This window comes from Protobothrops mucrosquamatus, unplaced genomic scaffold, assembly GCF_001527695.2.
Source record: "Protobothrops mucrosquamatus isolate PMUCROS unplaced genomic scaffold, P.Mucros_1.0 scaffold370, whole genome shotgun sequence".
In the NCBI taxonomy this organism is placed as follows: Eukaryota; Metazoa; Chordata; class Lepidosauria; order Squamata; family Viperidae; genus Protobothrops; species Protobothrops mucrosquamatus.
In genome coordinates, this window is record NW_015386704.1 from 386,312 (window position 1) to 401,870 (window position 15,559).

At 41.7% G+C, this 15,559-nt stretch overlaps 1 protein-coding gene across 1 annotated transcript in view; it reads left to right on the forward strand.

Moving 5' to 3' along the window:
• The window catches only part of ATP13A1 (ATPase 13A1), a 29,360-nt gene that overhangs the window by 5,882 nt on the left and 7,919 nt on the right, over nt 1-15,559 (forward strand). Inside the window, exons 8-17 of the mRNA XM_029284091.1 lie at nt 954-1,091; nt 4,124-4,244; nt 4,404-4,561; nt 6,279-6,454; nt 9,067-9,177; nt 10,559-10,684; nt 11,739-11,847; nt 12,188-12,387; nt 13,268-13,364; nt 14,442-14,626. Of these exons, the coding sequence (XP_029139924.1) occupies nt 954-1,091; nt 4,124-4,244; nt 4,404-4,561; nt 6,279-6,454; nt 9,067-9,177; nt 10,559-10,684; nt 11,739-11,847; nt 12,188-12,387; nt 13,268-13,364; nt 14,442-14,626 (1,421 nt within the window). The remainder of the gene's footprint in view (nt 1-953; nt 1,092-4,123; nt 4,245-4,403; nt 4,562-6,278; nt 6,455-9,066; nt 9,178-10,558; nt 10,685-11,738; nt 11,848-12,187; nt 12,388-13,267; nt 13,365-14,441; nt 14,627-15,559) is intronic.

Here is a 15,559-nt window from a genome sequence, read left to right on the forward strand (position 1 = left end):
CTGACTCTGAGGAGACATGGAGTTCCCTGTTGAGGCCCAGGAGGGGGTGTCTGTGGCTTCGGGGGACTGTGGGGAGGAACAGGCTGAAGCAGGCCAGGGCCCTTCAAGTTTGGAACAGGGAAGACAGAGCTCAGGCGAGGAGCAAGGCCCCTCCCCACCAGATCCCAGAGCAAGGAGAGCAGAGAGGAGGAGGGAACAACGGAGGCAGGCTCACTTGCTCGGGAGGAGAGCGTCACGCCCCACTCCACAAGGCACAGCTGGGGAGTAGGTATTTAAGGCTGTGGGGTGGGGCATTTGCCGGGAACAAACGTGAACTCTTGTGATGTGAGCTCTTGTACCTGGACTCTTTGTATTTTGGATCAAGTTTGTTTTCTGCTGAGTTCTCCTTGCTGTCCTTAGTTTTGCAATTTGCAGGTTACAGGCAAGCTGGGCGTGGAAAAGATCATACTTTGTTATCTGTTTACTTTAAAGAACTGTTGAACTCCGTTGACTGTTTTATTGAACTTGTGCCAGCATATATGGGGGCTGTTGGGTGAACGTTGGCAGTGCTTACAAAGATAATTATTCTGACCAGCTAAGTGCTTTGCCTCCATTCCAGGCCCTGGGTCATCACACAGGGGGAATGTTGCATGTCTCTGCAGTTGGTCATAAGGATGACCATCTGCTGTAATGCTGTAACATTCATAACATTGGGATTATGTCATACATACTTTTGAGGGTGGTGTCATAACTTTGTATCATTGTTAAGTGAACTGTCGTAACTTGAGGACTACCTGTAATCAGTAGATTTGTCTGTAGATTAAAACGTTGAAGTCAGAAGGCACTTAATTTCCCATGGTGTGCTTATGGTTTCATTGTGCCCTAGCATGTGTTCTGGGACTTAACAATCACCTTAGTGAATTGTGCAGCAATGATATGTAATCCAAATGCGTCTCTCTTTTCCTCTTTCCAAGGCACTAAAGACCCCAGCAGGAACCGTTACAAGCTCTTTCTGGAATGTACTTTAATACTAACCTCGGTTGTCCCCCCTGAACTTCCCATTGAGCTTTCCTTGGCCGTCAACACCTCACTCATTGCTCTTGCCAAATTATGTAAGTTCCAAGAGTCATGGGAGAATGAGATTACAAACTTTGAAAATGTAAAGTTCAAAGACAACGGCATTTATGTTTCTGGGAAACACCCATCCTTTACACTACAAATTGTTTTGCTTATTGACTTCATTGGCTGAGTCATTGTGATTTGTAGTACTGTGGCCTTAAATATAAAAATGTGGTTTGCAAAACTATTAGCAACTGCAAAGAGTTTTCAAGTATTTCCTTCACTGGATCAACGAAGCAATTGAAATCTTCCCTTGTAATCTCCCATGAATTTAAGATGACATGAGGAATTTTCGCTTTGCACATTTGCTAATACAACCTCTCCAGAGTATTGATCTGACACTCCCAGTATTCTCACAAAGCATGGATAACAGTTCTGGGAATAGTAATTTAACACTCAACAGTGGTAAAAGTTTGTGAAACCATTTTGATCTATTTGTATCTCTGAAGAATTGTAACTTACAACGTGCTAAGTTGTATTAATAGAGAAAGAGATTCTAGTTAAATAGAGAACAGAGAAAACTATGCCATGCTTTTTACAGAACACACTGAGCCGTTGACGAAAAACATATGAGTTTGGTTAGGGAATAATTTAATTGTGATATCTAGTCAATGACTCTGAGTGGCCTTCCCCTATTAAAAACATAACACATAGTGTTGGTTGCTGCCATTGGAATATGCTCTTTGCTGCACACATTTCTGGATGACACCTCAATTAGAAGAGAGATCTCCAAGATCTCTCTGGTTGATGCTTATGACACTGCAAGGGCTACAAAACTTTTGCCAAAGGTGTTGGCCTCTATGAATCCACATGCAGGCAGATAGCGTGCCAATGGAGAATATGCCAAGCCAGGACATCCAAGGAAAGATGGCCAACTGAAGACAAACAGAACCAACAATTTGCAACCTTCTACAAAGGAGCCAAAGCAGATCGGTTCCCTTTTGATCTCTGGATTAAAGAGAACAACCTGAGGTTGCACAAGCAATTTCTCCTTATAAAAGAACCTCTTTAAGGCACTAAAGAAATTTGTAATAATTTAACCTCTGGAATAATTATAGAAAAAGACTGTTTTGTATTTTTTTAAAAAATCTACAAAGTTGACTTTATTCGATCAGGGATAAAAATCGATATATTGTAATTCTGGTGGATTCTTTTTTTTTTTAATTATGCCATACTTCATTTGCCTAAAATGATAACAATGTAAACTTTTTTCCAGTAAATAGTTATTTTACGTAATTCTACTTTTATGATATTTTAAATGGTTTTTACACTTGTTTTTCTTTAACTAAAATAAGGAAGTTTAGAATTTATTTTTAAAGAAGGAGATATTGTTTCTTTTTGCTATGTTTAACTTTAGGTGTTTTTTTCCCCTCTGCTAGGATAGTGGGATTATTTTATCATTGTGAAATGTGGATATGCCTATACAGTGATATGGAATCTGTATTTGAAGATAAGACATTATGTAGAATTTTGTGTATTACACTTGGTTTTTTTTGTAAGGAGGAAATGGTCCCTTTTTGTTTCATTAATCTTGGGTTTTTTATTTTGTTTATACCCAAATGTTGGGAACATTTCATGACTTTTAAATGGGATTTTGTTACAGTTAAGAGGTGAAATGTGGACTGTTGAGTTTTATATATGCTAATTAGTGTTAAGTGGACTGAAGACAGTTACTCATATGATTTACCTATTGTTAAGAGATGGGTTATGGGATTAAGCATTTTATATTTGCTAGCGAAGAGGAGGTAAAACAATTAGGGAATTGTTTATTCTTGTCACAAAGAGGGTGGGGAATCATTTTCTTGGCATGGGGTTCTTTTCATATATTTTTCTTGCTATTTCCCCCCTGTCTTATTTCTATTATTTTTTTACTGTTTTATTTAAACTTTTTAATGCAATTATTTGGGGGGGGGGGGGAGATTATGTCAAGCTACTGTTACTTTTTCCCAGAGTAATCAACCAATAAAAACCATCCCAAGAGGCAGATAAACTACTCTGAGGGTCACAAAGAATCTCAAAATATCAAACCAGTGTTGTATTGCCGGATGCCAGTATTCAGGAATCTACCATAAGGAAAACTCTGAACAAAAACGCAGGGACATAAGGGTGGAAATTCCTGCTGCCCTTAAAGCACCTTTCCGTTGCTCTCATGTTTGTCAAACATCACCTGGTTATTGGAAACTATTCTGTGGACAGATGAGTTGAAAGTGGAGCTTTTTGGCATTACTGAGAACCGTTAGGCTTGAAGAAAATGAAAAACTGCACTCCAGCAAAATTCATTAGCAAATTCTACAAGAGAATGACCAATTTTCTGTGCGTTAGCTGACGAATGGGGGTTATGCAGCATAACCTACTGATAACGTTTACAACAAAAAGGCTGGAAAAGAAGAAATATAATGTTTTGGAGTGGCCAAATAAAAGGCTTTGCCTCAACCCAACTGCAAAGTTATAGTGTGATCTGTTATGCAAGACAGCGCAAAAATATTGAGCTGAAATAGTTTTGTAAAGAGGAATGGGCCCCAATGGCGATAAGCTAATATGCAAGATTGATCAAAATATAGAGGAAAAGATTGGCTGAAAAGTTGCTAAATGGGGCGTTACCTAAAGTTTCAGGTTTTTCAACAAATACGATATTGGCTCAGTATCTTCAGTAAAAAGAAATGGCACATTATATTGCCTTGTAATTTGTTTAAGTGAAAATTCTGTCAAGCCTTAAATGAAACTCAGATCACATTGTAGGTTGCAAATTCTAGGAATTTGGGTACTTTTAAAGGATTAACAAACTTTCAACACTGAAGTTGGAGAGGGTCCCCGTAAAGATTCTTGATATAAGTTCTTGGCCTATTCCCGCTTAAATTGTTTTCTTATCTCTGGGATTTCAGATATATAGGATGGAGATATTTTTAAATGAGTAAATACAATGTGAGCGGAGGGAGTGGATAGAGGGTATTTATAAAAAGAAGTAAAGAAAAACCAGACTTTCATTATTGCATGTTCACCCATATATGTCTTTTGTCTCTTGCAGATGTTTACTGCACAGAGCCATTCCGCATCCCCTTTGCCGGCAAGGTCCAGATTTGCTGCTTTGATAAAACTGGCACACTCACCAGTGACAACCTTGTGGTGAGAGGTGTGGCTGGGCTTAGGTAAATCCTGAAGCTGAGGGAAGCAGAGTTGTTTGGAATTGTTTGGGGTCCCTTGACTTACCCATAGTTTCCTTGTCTGAGTTTCCTGATCATAAGAGGAATTAGTTTTGTTAAGTTGGGAGCCAATTGTTTGAGCATGGCCTTTTGATCTTATTGTAGAGAGGGGAAAGAAGTGATCCCCGTGTCAGACATTCCAGTTGAGACTCATCGGGTCATTGCCACATGTCATTCCTTGATGCAGCTGGATGATGGGACACTGGTGGGTGACCCACTGGAGAAAGCCATGCTTACTGCCGTGGAATGGACTCTGACAAAAGGTAGGCTGGATGAGCTCCTGAGCCCTAAAGCAGCTTTTCATGCCCTCTGTCTTATAAGATCGCAGGCATTTTTCAGAAACATGCAGTAGATTTTCTGAGTTGCAAGGAAGTAAGAAAGTAAATGCCCATATCTGTTCTATCATAACAGACTTTATTTGTGCCATGTACAGAGAACATGTATTAAACACGCAGAATAACTTTTTAAAAAAAAAATGGGTTATCTGCATTTTGTTGTTGGAATTTGTTGGTTTTAATCCTACGTTATCTGCCCAGAGTCATAATTTGTAAACTCAGTGGCCATTTAAATGGTAACTGGGAAACTCAGAGTAAGTGGACCTTAAACTCTTCTTTTAAATAATGTCCTATTGAGTCATCCTCTGTGAGCTTTACCTGGCAAGAAAAACAAGCAGGAGAAACGGTTGCTATCCAAATGATGCATTGATGGGTCATGTTAAAAGCAATAGCAACTTTTCAAGATTTAAGAGGTTCCCACATAAGTACAGTTGATATATTGAGAATAGCAGTTTTCACTTTGCCTGTTCAAAGTTCTGTTATTGTAACAGCTTTTTCAGCTCAACATTATATATTTCCTAGTTTTCCTTTACAAGTTTTAATGAAGAAAAATATTTAAAGCATCTCCTCCTTAACCTTTATGTCACAAGGTCCTTTCCCCTAGAACAGTGTTTCTCAACCTTGACAATTTTAAGGCATATGGACTTCAACTCCCAGAATTCCACAGCCAGCATTGCTGGCTGTGGAATTCTGGGAGTTGAAGTCCACATGCCTTAAAATTGTCAAGGTTGAGAAACACTGCCCTAGAATATAGTACTGCTGAGAACCAAATCAGATATGGAATTTTGATCCTAGTAGATTTAGATTTCACAATTTATTATCAGTTTGATGAACAACACCAAGCCAAAAAACCCACCCTTTTCTCTGTCTCTTTCCTTTTTAAAAAAACCTTTTTTGCAATGTAAGTGAACCAACACATGGAACTATATGGTTTTCCCAATATTAGTGTGTACATTGCAAAAATTGTCTCTTTCACAACCAGTTCACCTTGGGGGATATTCAAATCACCAGTTTCATACCATTCTCCTCTATTATAATGGAGTTAGCAATATCACTCTAGCAAAACCTACTGATTTCCTGCTGATCATGCCCTTTTGCCGTGTGTGTGTCCCTAAATGCCTCTACATTTGCCTATTGTTTTGTTTCGGTTTTGTGCCTTTAAGTCAGTTTTTGAATCCTAGTGACTGCCTGGACTAGTTTTAGCAATGTTTGTCGGAATTGGTTTGCTCTTATCTCCTTCCTAGGGCTGAGAGAGTGTGACTAGCTTAAGGTCACTCAGTTGGCTTAGTGCCCAAGGCAGGACTAGATCTCATGGTCTTGTGGCTTCTAAACTGATGCCTTAACCATTGCATTGAACTGCAAATATTCTGTGGATCGCTGCCTGAATTTCTTCCACTCTGATTCTGGAGACTTTGCAGTACACTGGGACTTCCAGTCTCTAGAAGTGCCTCTGCTCTTGTAAAGGGATTACATGGTAGGTCCCATGGTTGAAGAAGGGGGAGAAGGTGTGCTCCTGCCATTTGGATAAACGGTACAAACAAGGACTTTTTTTTGTGTCTCCAAACCCTCCCCCCACAATCCAAAGGGAAGATTACCGCTTGCAATGTTGAACCCTTTCAGGATTTCCCGATTTTTTTGTTTCCAGATGAGAAAGTTTTCCCCCGAAGTATTAAAACTCAGGGACTGAAAATTCACCAGCGCTTTCATTTTGCCAGTGCTCTGAAAAGAATGTCGGTCTTGGCTTCCTATGAGAAAGTCGGTTCCACTGAACTGTGTTACATTGCAACTGTGAAAGGGGCCCCGGAGATGCTGCATAAAATGGTGAGCCGTTGTCTGCAAATTCCTTCCCCACGTCCACGTGTTATTGTTTTTAAATGTGATTGTAAGTGATTTCAAAATATTTTACATGGAGCAGTATATACATTTTTAATAAACATTTTTTCAAGTTGCGAATCGGATAGGACAGGACAGGACTTTGGAGGTCTTCTAATCCAGGGGTAGGCAACCTTGGCTCTTTTATGACTCATGGACTTCAACTCCCAGAATTCCTGAGCCAGACCCTATACTAGCATGGCTGGCTCAGGAATTCTGGGAGTTGAAGTCCACGAATCATAAAAGAGCCAAGGTTGCCTACCCCTGCCCTATACTATTTCAGATAAGTAGCTGTCCAATCTCTTCTTAAAAACCTCCAGTGATGAAGCACCCACAATTTCTGAAGGCAAGCTGTTCCACTGGTTAATTGTTAACTAGTGGAACAATTAATGGGATTAATTAATTACACTCCCATGAAATTGATGCCTTAAATGTATGCAAATCTGAGTTGCTTTGGCATGGGAGATTCTTAATGGCTTTTGGATAGCTGCACAAAGAAGCTTGCATTTATTGCATGTGCCTAATTGCTGATGATATTTTAGTTGGTCAAACCAGATAGGGTTGGGAAGAGAATTCCAACTGTACCATTGTAATTAAGTGGAGGAATCTGTGTAATTACTACAGAAAAATCATAGGGTATATTTTTCATCTGCACCCATATTTCCATTTGAATTATCATCAGTTTAATTGTAGGAATGTTTTTCCAAGTCTTGGAAAATAATTTTCACAATACTATGATGTAATATTAAGTGGGAATAGAGTGAGAAGAGAGTCTTGGCTGTTTGGATTGGAATGTGATGTAAGTAAGTTAGAGTTGCACTCAGTGATCAGCTGTGCAATATCCTGGAAAGGAGAATAAGATTGAGATGGTGTTCTGTTACTGGTTAGTCCAGTGTCTGATCTGCCATACTGACTCTTAACTTGATTTATTCATGTGTTTTATATTCTCCCTTTCTACCTGAGTTAGATGAAACTTTCTTGGCTTCATAAAGTTGTCCAGCCTTTTCATAAAACCAGCTAAACTAGTATCTGTTGCAAGTGTGTTTTTAAAAAAGAAGACATAATGATAATGTTGTATTCTGTAATATTTATTAAAATGTGTAGTTGCTCTTTAGGAACAGATTTTTTTTTCAGAACAGGGAAGAATAGTGAATAAACGGTGATCCGTTTGTCACAAGACTTGCTTTTCTGGGTTAGCTGAAAGGACGTCATATGTAGATTGGCATTCCATTAAACGCTCCTATGGTCCACAGGCTGATACAGATAGTCCTCGATTTATATATTTGCGTTTACAACCCTCACATTATCCCCATGGTCATATGATCAAAATTCCGGCCCTTGTCAACCAGCAAGTATTTATGATGGTTGCAGTGTCCTGGGATCATGTGATCACTATTTGTGACCTTCCCAGTCAGCTTCCGACAAGCAAAGTCAGTCAGGGAAGCCAGATTTGCTTAACAGCTGCAGTGATTCGCTTAACAACTACGGCAAAAAAAGTTGTAAAATCAGGCGCAACTTGGTTGCTTTGCTTAGCAGCAGAAAGTCTGATCCCAGCTGTGATTGTAAGTTGAGTACAGTACTATCTGTAATTCTCCATTTGATCACTTAACTTCTATTTTTGTATGGTAAAGTAGAGAAGAACAAAGAGCCAGATACGACCAACACTCCTGGTGCCCTCCAGCTACCCTGTTTCCCCGAAGTAAGGCCTGCCCCGAAAATAAGCTCTAGCTTGATTTTTGAGGGTGGGCCTAATCTAAGGCCTACCCCAAAAATAAGCCCTAGTTATGGGGAAAGGCACACACTTAAAAATCAAGCTAGGGCGGGGGTGGTGGTGTGGAGCTGCCCCACACGCCCCGCACCCACTTACCTTGCGGCCAGGCCTCTCCTTGCCCGCCCACTTCTTCTGTAGCGTCTTCTGCACCCAGGACTGCATTTCTCAGTCAGAGGCCTTTCCGGAAGGCCACTGCAGCCGAGAACCGAGCTATGGAATCAATTCATAGCTCGGTTCTGCAAGACCTCTGCAGCCGAGGACCGAGCCATGGATTGAATCCATAGCCTGGTCCTCGGCTGCAGAGGCCTTCCGGAAAGGCCTGACTGTGAAATGCAGGTCGGAATGCAGCTGCAGAACGAAGCTGCTCCTTTGGCCCCAGAGGAAGTGGACCTGCTTGGCAGGGCTGTTGGTGCCGAAGGTGAGTAAGACATCCCCCGAAAATACGACCTGGTGCCTCTTTTGGAGGCAAAAAAAAAAAAAAAAGACCCGGTTTTATTTTCAGGGAAACACGGTATGTTAGGATTATTGCTCCAGTATCCTCAACCATTGGCTGCAAATTTGGCAGCCATAATGCCAATATACCTGGAAGGATGCCTGTTTGGAGCAATATAACATTGGCTGAAGGATCCTGAACTTCTCTGCCTATGCTGGAAGTCTCTTCAGTAACTCACGGTGACATGCGTGCCCTTCTTGTCTTGACACCCTTTTTTATGTGAACGTAACTGTCGGTTTGGTTAGAGGTTTTTCTTTTAGCAGTATTTATTGTAACAGTTGCTATCTTTTTATGCAGTTCTCTCAGTGCCCCAGTACCTATGATGCTATTCACACAGACATATCACGTGAGGGAGCCAGAGTTTTGGCCCTTGGCTACAAAGAATTGGGGCACCTCACTCATCAGCAAGTAAGTTTCAAATCTTCTTCCCCCATAGCTATGCAAGCTCATATGTGCCATAAGCTACTTTGGTGCTCGGGGAGATGCAATCCGTCCATGATAATTCAGTAATTCCATTATGTTCATAGGCAATGGCTTACATGCTCCCTTTTAAAATGGGGTATTCCTTCTGTTTACTTCACACTTGCAGGGGGTGGGTGGGAGAGAGAGAGCAATGGGAGCAACCATCTTAATTGAATTATTCCAATTTCTTCTTGGTAGCAAACCATCCTCTGTATATTCTGAAGGTCTCATTGAAGAGTTGCAGAAGAGTAAAGTCTCTTAATGCCTTCTTTCTTAATGTGAAGCCCTCTCTCCTCCTACCGGGGAAAGAACTACCGAATTCTAAATAAGCAGAAGGAAGGCTGCTTCTCATGTGGCAAATTTACAATGAAGCCTGCTTTTTGGGGGTGGGATGTTTGTTGTAGCTTAGGCCAGTATAGTGATGCTGTACTTGAAACGCAAATGGCACAGTTGCTGCTTGGAAAGCTGCTCTGTAAGAGACGCACAAGGCAATGGAGGGGGTGAGGGAGTTAGAAAGAGACTAAGAGGGCAAAATAATAAGCCGTAGAAGTGCAGGCAGCATGGCCTTGCATAGCAAAGACTTAAGCAACTGCAGTACTGAAGAAGTGTACAGAGCAAGGGTATGGTCTGCTGTCGCTGCAGCAGGCAGCAAGCAAGCAATAGGGAGAGAAGCAACCAAACAAAAAGCATGAATGGAGCAACTGGTGTGAATTCGCTTCCTGGGTACGATAAGAAGAGGTCAGTGTTTTGCGACATAAACCCTCCTGAATTGCGATATACTGCAAAAGTTAGACTGAGAATGAACTTGAAGACAAACGGTTTCCAGTGAATTTAAAGAGAAGAAGATAGACTGGAGAAAAGTGTGTGGGGGGGGGGGGGGGGCAAGATGTGTAGGAATGGGTTGTTCTAGGAAGGGGACCTACTGGCAGTGGTTGGATTCATGCCTTGCGCTGTGGCATGGTTTGCTTTGTTGAATAAAAAAAGCGCACTGGTTATTTCATGGAACGCAATAGGCCCAAATCAATCACCAATAATCAATTTGAAATCAAGTCCCACTTAAGAAGCATATTATTTAACTCGGGACCAACATGGAATGAAAGTAGAATCATAAAACATGGAAGTCATAAAGATGTTGGAGCAGGGAGGAAAAAAAATATTTAAATGTAATCTGGATTCACATCTTAAATATACTTAATTATGTGACTTTTAGAAGGGCATGCAATGATTTCCAAGTTATCATTCATTGGAGGGGGGGAGGGGAGGGATGTTACATTAATGTAAAAAAAAAGTCTTCGCTATAATCATTTTGTGTATTTCCTATTCAAAGGCACGAGAAATAAAGCGGGAGGCCCTGGAATGTGACTTGAGGTTCACAGGCTTCATTGTAGTTTCCTGCCCTCTTAAAGTCGACTCGAAGCCCGTTATCCGTGAGATCCTGAACGCTTCCCACCATGTGAGTTGTGGCTGAGAACCTGTGGAAGGAACCAAGAAGAGGGGCCTAGGCAAATGTCTGAGCCAGTTTGCATAAGTTCACCAGTCTTCCTAATTCTTCATCCCCCTCTTCATGTTTGTTGGACCCGCACTGCTCTTTTGTCACCTCCTCCAATCCAAAGGGATGAAACTTATTAGGGTCTATACGTTCTTAGATAAATTGGCTAGGGCAGCCGATTTTTTTGTCTATACGTTCTTTTTGTCTATACATTCTTAGATAAATTGGCTAGGGCAGCAGAATAAATCTTTTTTTTTTTAATTGAAAATTTTATAAAAGTTTTACAATGTAATTCCCCCCCTCCCCAGAACCCACCCTTCCCTCCCCCCTCCCTCCCCCCATTTCCCAGAGCCAATCACAGGGTTAACAATACAATAACCATACTCTGTCTAACATTAATCAACTATTAGATTAACAAATCTATAACATCCTTTAAATCTCTTTTAAACAAATATACTTAAGAACAGCTAAACAAACAGAAAAAATCCTGCAGGAGCAGATGAAAAAAACCACCCAGTCAGGCATCCAGTTTTCCTCAGGAGCTGAGAAAGCCTTGGAGAAGCTCCCAGGCTGGCTTGCAGTAGCCCTGCCATGCTGTTCTGTTCTCAGCATCTGTAGGCATGTTGCTACGGGAGTTGAACAGTTCTTCTTTTGGATAGGATATATTTCTCCTGTTTGGAATGGAGGACATAGGCAAGCACAATGTTTCCTTTTTGCAGCATGGGTATTCCCTCTTTATCCCATGACACAAGATGGGATGTTCTTATCTGAGAGACAAAAGGATCAAAACTGTATTTGCAGAATTGCTTGGGGGGGAGGGAGAGAGGAAACGCACCCTTCAGCAAGGCTGTATTTTTAATTACCACAGGCCAGCATGCTGCTTTTCTATGCACGTTTTCCAGAATGCTTTTTTTCAAGCGGTAGTTCTGGAGCAGATGGCCATTTTCGCAAAGCAGCTTCACTGCATGTTGCATATAGTCATGTGGCACAAACCTGCCCTTTACCCCCCACTCTACAGGTAGTGATGATAACAGGTGACAGCCCACTGACTGCTTGCCACGTGGCCCAGGAGCTGCACTTCACCCAAAAGGAGCAGACTCTCATATTGCAGCCATCTCCTAGTAAAGGTAAAAAAAAACCAACAAAACCTCTTAGAGGAGGGAGGGAGAGAAGACAGATGGTGCTGCAACTTTGCACAGAGCATGTTGTCACTTTTTGCAGCATTTGCTCTCTAGGACATGTAAATCATCGCCTAGCCCTTTTTTCCTGGGAGCCAGTAAAATCACACAGTGCTATTTTGGTCGTTGCTGCTGCTTGTTGTTTACAATGGCTTTCCACCGGGTGATTAGTTTTCAGCCTGTGGTGTCCAGGAGAATTATTCCCCTGTTATCCAATAGTACTTTTCCTGGATGAGTGCTACCAAACAGACAGCCACCTCGCTGTGCTTAATTCCCTTCTCTGCTCTAGGCTCCGATTGGAGATGGCAATCCATCAACGGCACTACTGTCCTCCCAGTTGCCCCAGACTCACTGCAGGAACTGACCAGCAACCACAACCTGTGCATCACAGGGGAGGGTCTTGCTCATCTGCAGGCTACAGACTCCCGGCTGCTGCTGAAACTCATTCCACACATCCAGGTCTTTGCACGTGTTGCACCCAAGCAGAAGGCAGGTGACCTTTTATCTTTTAATACCCAGCCCAACTGCCCCTCGGCTGATTAGCACAAAGATTGTGAGGTTTTATTTTATTTTTTTAAGGCTAGTTTGCTAACTCTTACCTGACAAGAGACACATCTCTTCCAGAATTTTTTTTTAATAAATTTGTTACCTGCCATGAGACAGCCACGGATTTTAAGTTTGGGAGAGCTATGGCCTTTAGTGGGAGGTGTCTTAAGATTGGAATCAAGACTCATCTACACATCTCTGAAATGATGATTCAATGGGGTCACTAGTATGCATGTGTGTGTGTTTCTGTGTTTCCCTTGCCCAATCCTAACCTAGTGAAGCCATTAGTTTATTCATGAGTATCAGACTTCCATTTTTTTCATTTTAGGAGATTACAGGTAGTCCTCGACTTGCAACTTAATTCTAAATAAGCAGAGGGAAGGCTGCTTCTGTTGTGGCAAATTTACTGACTGTTTGAAGTTAGAACAGACTTTCCCAGAGCTATCTATAACCTGTTTTTGAAGTTAGGATGGCCACACACATTCTACAGTCATATGGTTGCATTTTGTCACCTTTATGACTGTTAGCAGCATCCCATGGTTACAGGACCTCAATCTGCAACTTTTTTGCAGGTTTCCAGCCAAAAGAAATGTCCTTTGGGGGGGGGGGGAATGGCCTTGCTTAATGACTGCTACAAAAAAATATCAAAAAATCAGATGTAGCAACATGATACCTTGACTTACAACTGTAATTTCTTCTGACCATAATTCTGGACTTAATTACAGTCGTAAGTTGAGGACTTTCTGTACAGAATTGCAAATGTTGAGAACCTGGGCAATTTTATGCAAATTTTCTTTGTTGATTCTTTATTTTCCCATGATAGGAATTTGTGATCACAACATTGAAAGGACTTGGCTATGTGACTCTGATGTGCGGGGATGGCACTAATGATGTGGGGGCTCTGAAGCATGCTGATGTGGGTGAGTGTTAATTCATTTAAAGATTGTCATTTGGATGAAAACCAGGCCTGTTTGTTGTGCGTTTTAATTGTTTTTTTTATTAACTTTCCGTGAATTGTGATTCTAAAAAAAAAAAAGTATACTTTATTTTGAAGTGATTCATGCACTCATTGGAACAAGCATCTGAGAAGCATTCTATCCTCACCCAGCAGGAGATGCCTTGTTGCAATCTGTGTTGCCGTAAATTGTAGGTATCTGCTGACCAATTAGACTCTTAAACTATTTAATTGTTACTGTCTTTTGACTGATTGGATTACTTGATTAAACACTTAATCTTTCTTCACAACTAATTATGTCGATATTTCTGCAAGGGGAATCAATTGGTTTGATTAAAAGCCCTGTCAGTGCAAAGCTAAACAAGCCATCCTGTTTAAAATTATTTATTTGTTTAATGAATTTATATATTTGTATTACATTTATATATTTACACGATATTTATACGACCAAATCAAAGTTGCATTTACGCTTCGAAATCTCTGCTAAAAAGGCCACTTTCCATATTTCTGCATTTAATGTAGCTTTTTTTATTCCATATTCTGTAAATGATAGCAGATAGAGCAGTGGTTCTCAGCCTGTGGGTCGGGACCCCATTTGGGGTCGATCGACCATTTCATGGGGGTCGCCAAGCAAGGCTGTCCGCCATTTTTTTTGTCCGCCATTTTTTCCCCTTTTCCAGCGGGTGCCTTACCTCCCTTGGGCTGGGCCAGCTGGTGGTCGGCCTGCTCCGTCTCTGCCGCTTGCCAGCTACGCCTCGGCCGGCGCAGGGGGCAGAACCACGCATGCATGGCGCTCCCGGGCAGGGAAAGTCCTTGACTTACGACCGGTTGGGTAGTCCTCGACTTACGACCGGTTTAGTCCTCAACTTACGACCGGTTGGGGTCGCAGCATTAAAAAGGTTGAGAACCACTGAGATAGAGCATGTTAAGCATTATTAATAGCCATGTTTCATGATCATCGGTTTTTGGCTCGTTAGCCCGGTTTTCACCTGCCCTGAAAACGGCTTGCTTGTGTCATCAGGGATATGATTCACTCTTGCAGGTGTGGCTCTACTAGCCAATGCCCCGGAGCGAATCCCCGAGCGTAGAAAAAAGCCTCGTGATGGAGTGGCTGATGGGAGACCTGCTACTTCCTCTTCTCTTGCTGGGAGCAACATGAGGCCCACCTCCCGAGCTGCCAAACACAGGCTCATGTCTCTTAGGGAGGAGCAGCTTGCTGTACAACGAGTAGGTTGTTAGATCTGTTTTACTTCTCTTGTCTCTCGCTGCTGGCCTCAGTTACGCTTCTGGAATTTCTTTTCCTTGGTGAACTGGGGTGGGGGAGGATGAAGGGAAAGACAGAACTCCATCTGCAAATCCTTATTCAGTGCACGTAGAAACAATACTCAGATAAATGGGAATTGTAAGAATTCCAGCTCAACGCAGCTGGAATTTCTTAAATTCCTGACTCTTTGGATTAAACAGGGGTTGCCCTCTTGCCTTTCCGGTTCCTAGAGAACAACAGCTTTTCTGTATGGGGGTTTATTTTAGCGACAGAGGACAGATAGGTCCTCGACTTAACGACTGTTGGTTTAATGATGGCCTGGAATTAAAACTGCCTCAGAAAGGTTGTGTCATGGTTCCGACTAATGAAACACTTCAAAGAACTTCCAGGCATGTTTATCCTAAAGCAGGGGTAGTCAACCTTGGCTCTTTTATGACTCGTGAACTTCAACTCCCAGAATTCCTGAGCCAGCTAAGCTGGCTCAGGAATTCTGGGAGTTGAAGTCCACGAGTCATAAAAGAGCCAAGGTTGACTACCCCTGTCCTAAAGTCTTTATTAACAGTGTAACAAATCGACAGCACATCATGGATGTTTATGCCAGAATCTGAATTTCTCTTGCTTGCGTCTAACTTTTCTTTCTAAACCCCTCCCTTATTTTGCAGTCATAAGTCACATCTTCCAATTAGCCCGGAGGGCAAAGATTCACTTCCATTCCTTTTCCCCCTGGGCTTTCCTTATGAATCTCCTCCCTCACTCTGTCATCTGAATTAACTCTAAAAATACCAGACACTTCTGTATATCTTGTCAAAGCAATAATATCATATATTAACAGCGTTGACAGGTTGCTTTTGGCCATCGCAGAACATTGCACCACCAGTGCCACAGTCACATGGTCG